This window comes from Austrofundulus limnaeus, unplaced genomic scaffold (genome assembly GCF_001266775.1).
Source record: "Austrofundulus limnaeus strain Quisiro unplaced genomic scaffold, Austrofundulus_limnaeus-1.0 Scaffold0, whole genome shotgun sequence".
Lineage (NCBI taxonomy): Eukaryota > Metazoa > Chordata > Actinopteri > Cyprinodontiformes > Rivulidae > Austrofundulus > Austrofundulus limnaeus.
Window position 1 is genome coordinate 5,195,404 of NW_013952402.1, and position 3,875 is coordinate 5,199,278.

At 41.8% G+C, this 3,875-nt stretch overlaps 1 protein-coding gene across 4 annotated transcripts in view; it reads left to right on the forward strand.

Moving 5' to 3' along the window:
* The window catches only part of efemp1 (EGF containing fibulin extracellular matrix protein 1), a 31,837-nt gene extending 29,264 nt beyond the window's left edge, over positions 1-2,573 (forward strand). For all 4 annotated transcript variants that reach the window (XM_014028393.1, XM_014028534.1, XM_014028461.1 and 1 more), the window contains 3 exons: positions 229-355; positions 430-622; positions 1,637-2,573. In XM_014028393.1, coding sequence (XP_013883847.1) covers positions 229-355; positions 430-622; positions 1,637-1,798 — 482 coding nt within the window. In that variant the 3' untranslated portion in view covers positions 1,799-2,573. The remainder of the gene's footprint in view (positions 1-228; positions 356-429; positions 623-1,636) is intronic.
* Positions 2,574-3,875: the final 1,302 nt, after the last annotated feature.

A 3,875-nucleotide genomic window follows, 5' to 3' on the forward strand; every position in this document is an offset into this window, starting at 1 on the left:
AGTCCGGCCTGTGTGCGGTTGCTCCAGGGGCTTCCCTTGAATACAGACATGCAAGTTTCCTTCAGCTCCAATAACACTGAAAATGCGGTCACAGTCTCCAAATTACAAGCTCAATTTTGATTGAGCTCACACTTTTTTTTTCAAGAAGCACCCAAATTCTCTCTTTTTTTTTGTGGTTTGCCTTCCTGCTGTTTTTTGAATTTATATTTTTCTTTTTTCAATCACCAGACATAAATGAGTGTGAGACGGGGACCCATGACTGCCAAGATGATGATATGTGCTGGAACTATTACGGAGGCTTCCGTTGTTATCCCAGAAATCCCTGCGAGCCGCCCTACACCCAGACCTCTGAAAAGTGAGTTATCAGTCCTGGTTTTCTTTTACTATCTGTGTTTCCCCAAGTTTGTCCTAACTGTTGTGTCTTTACAGTCGCTGCAGCTGTCGATCTCAAACTGAGTGCCAGGGTCTCCCACCGTCAATAGTCTACAAATACATGAACATGCAGGCGGACAGAAATTTGCCGGCCGACATATTCCAGATTCAGGCCACCTCCGTGTACGCCAACACACACAACAACTTCAAGATCAAAGCAGGAAATGATGGAGGGGAGTTCTTCCTTCGGGTAAGCTGATGAAGTGACAAACAACTCTACTCTAGTAGGAACTCTAACATGTGAATAAAAAGGCCAGCTAGGTTAAACACTACTAGTGACACATTTAGAGAGAAAAGAATGATTTAAACCCTTCTGCCTGGAAAGGTCTCATGTCAGACAGCAATAAACTACTTATGCACACAATATGTCTTGGTATAAAAAGAAAAACCCAAGTTAGAAATAAATCCTTACAAATTAAAAACATCTTTTAGATTTATGTGATGAACAGGGGCGGAGCTAGGCTTTTTTGAGAGAGGTAGCCCAAGGGTGGCCAAGGTGCTTTTTAGAGGGCACATACAAAATTCAACACGGCCACCACAGCTAACTTTAAATCACTTTACTTGATCTGTTTTAAGAAAAACTGAGCTGAAATTTTGAGCGATGCATGGTAGCTAAGGATGAGTCAAAAAGCACGCTGAATGCCAGTCACGACTTATTATTCAGTCATTTTTAGACATACAAGTCTAAAGATTAGTGTAGAAATAGCCCAAAACAGCCTTTATTAAATGTTAAATGCAAATCAAAAATTCAAGATGGCCACCACAGCTAACTTTAAATGGCTATAATTCAGCCATTTTAAGACTTATTGAGATTACATTTTTGTTGGGTAGCTAAGAATGATCATGTGCTGATTGTGGATGCTAATCTCAAATTAAGCCAACCACTAAAACTAATACTAATTTTACAAAGGACTATAATTCAGCCATGCTTAATCATACATAGCTAAAACAGTTATATAGTACAGTAATATCAGAGAACAATCTCTAACAAAATCTAAATTCAAATACAAAATCCCCACCCACATGTCAATCATTCAAGGGTGGCACTTGGGGTGGCCAATCAGGTGCCAGAGGTGGCAATCCAGCCACCCCTCTGGCTCCGCCCTTGGTGACGAAACACCTTTAACTTGCATGAAAAGTATAAAATGACTGTGGTGCCAATCTACAGATTGATTGCAACTAAATGTTTTTTTTTTTTTTGCAGCGTTCCAACAATGTGAGTGCCATGCTGGCGCTTACCAAGCCTCTGCTGGGACCCCGGGAGTACATCGTGGACCTGGAGATGATCACTCACCATCTACCCATGAACTACCGCACCAGTTCGCTGCTGCGGCTCACCATCATCGTGGGGGCTTTTCCTTTCTGAGCAGCACGAGTCCCCGCAGCCCACACAAGTCTGGTCTCAGCAAACATAGCAAAAAGCATCAGCATGACATACTTTACATTTTCACTCGCATATAACATAGGCTGCCTCGGATTCAAACAGCGGAGAAGCAGTTTTCACGTTCTTGCTCAAGTCAAACCAGGCCATGCTGTAACACACGACCACTGCTGTCATTTTCTATCCTAGAACATCTTTTAATTCAAACACAAGAGATGTTTTACCTTCATTTTTTTAAGTCCCTGAAGGTAAAACATTTGAATTAGAACTATTATAATCTCCCATACTACAATAATAATAATAATAATAATTTAAAAAAGATGCCCCAGTGGGACTCATCGACCTTTCTTTTGTCTCAATGCTGCATTGGTTTTTAGGAAGGAAGAGGAACAAATTTACCAGCATGAGCAGCTTTTAATGCAAGGATACACGATTTAAAATCACTACTTTCTGTTGATAAATGTTCTGGGTTGGGGCTACGGAGCCACACTGTTGGTGCAAGCTTTCTGCGCAGTTTGCCTCATGACTAATAATTTCCAGAGAATTCCAGGAACAGTTCAAAAGTGTAAAGGAAGGTAATTAGCCTGTGAGCTGAAAGAGTGCTTGACTTTGTGTTACGACAGGCCTCAAGCTTCCCTCACAGGAGTAATGTCATGTAAATACATAGGTTCAAAAAAAAATCTTTGTGTGTGTGTTTATGTGTGTTTGTGTTGGTATGATTGTGTGTTTATGCATGCAAGTAAATGTAAGTGTGCATCACATGCGGGGGTGGGGGGGTGGGAAGGAAAGAGTGAGAAGGAGCTTGTTCTCTGCCATGGCTTTGATGGATGAGGTTGAGCTGTTTATGTGTTTCTGTGATGCCATCCCAGCAGCCTTCAGTCACAGAGGCAACAACGGAGATCTGTAAACTCAAGAACGCGTGCAGGAAATGACGCCTTTCATATAAAGCTCCCCGGCAAGTTGGCCGCTCGCCGGTCTCCAGAGGAGCAGCCGGACCCTCTAATGTCGGTCCCAGTTAAGAAGTCACATTGGCACCAGGCTGCCTTGCGTGATAAAGCTAATTGCAGCGTTTAACCTTGTAGCTGGTTCATGTGTGACACAAGGGATTATTAAAGTGTTAATACAATGCCACCGGAGGTTTTTTATTTTTTTGGCAGTGGGGCAAACGTGCTTTCACGGCCTGCTCTGCATCTCCTGACTCCACGTGTCTGCTCTGGCTTGAAACACTGTAAACTGTGGATTCACAGCTCTGACAAATGATGTGTTGTCACCACTTTGTAAGTGCAGAAAATAGCTCAGCTTTGCCTAAAACTCTTTTGTGTGGTTTCAGTAGGGATTATGCCATAGTGCCTTAAAGGTTGGAGCAAAACAAAACAAAACCAAAAATAAAGAAAGAAACACTAATCTCATCATTTATGCTGTCAAGACTGATAATGTTCCTGTCGAGATGCCTTAATGTTTATTTTTTTCTTCTATTTAAAATATATTTTGTCATATGTAGCTTGAATTGATTGTACTCTGAAGAGCAAAAGCTATATTGTCAAATAAAATATGATGTATGAACCGAGATGGCTTGTTCTGCTTCATGAAAACAAATCTTGCTGCTCGTACCCGCCACAACAAGACAGGAATCCACATACATTGTAATGGAGAAAAGCAGCGTTTGTGTGGAATCTGCAGCTCTTTCCACGCTTCAGGAAAACTTGAAGATGATTTCATCCAAAATTAACAATGATAAATGCAGTGAGCATGACGCCACAGTCATTGTATCTATCTTGTTTAAAGAGATCCAGTGGGGATACAGTAATGTAGTTGAGTCAATGTGTGCTGAGGGACAAACGTGACGCCGGCCTGCACACAAACACACACATCGTGTAAGATTGGATGGGAGGGGTTTTATGGTAAGTTGTTACTCAATCATCCTGCTGTCCTGGGCTTTAGTCAGAGCAGTGTTGGGATGTGTAAGACGATACACAATGTGTTGTTGTTCCCCATGTTCAGCTCACTGAAGTAGGTTTTTTTTTTTTTTTGCTGTCCATGCGTGATTCAGCCTCTCTGGAGA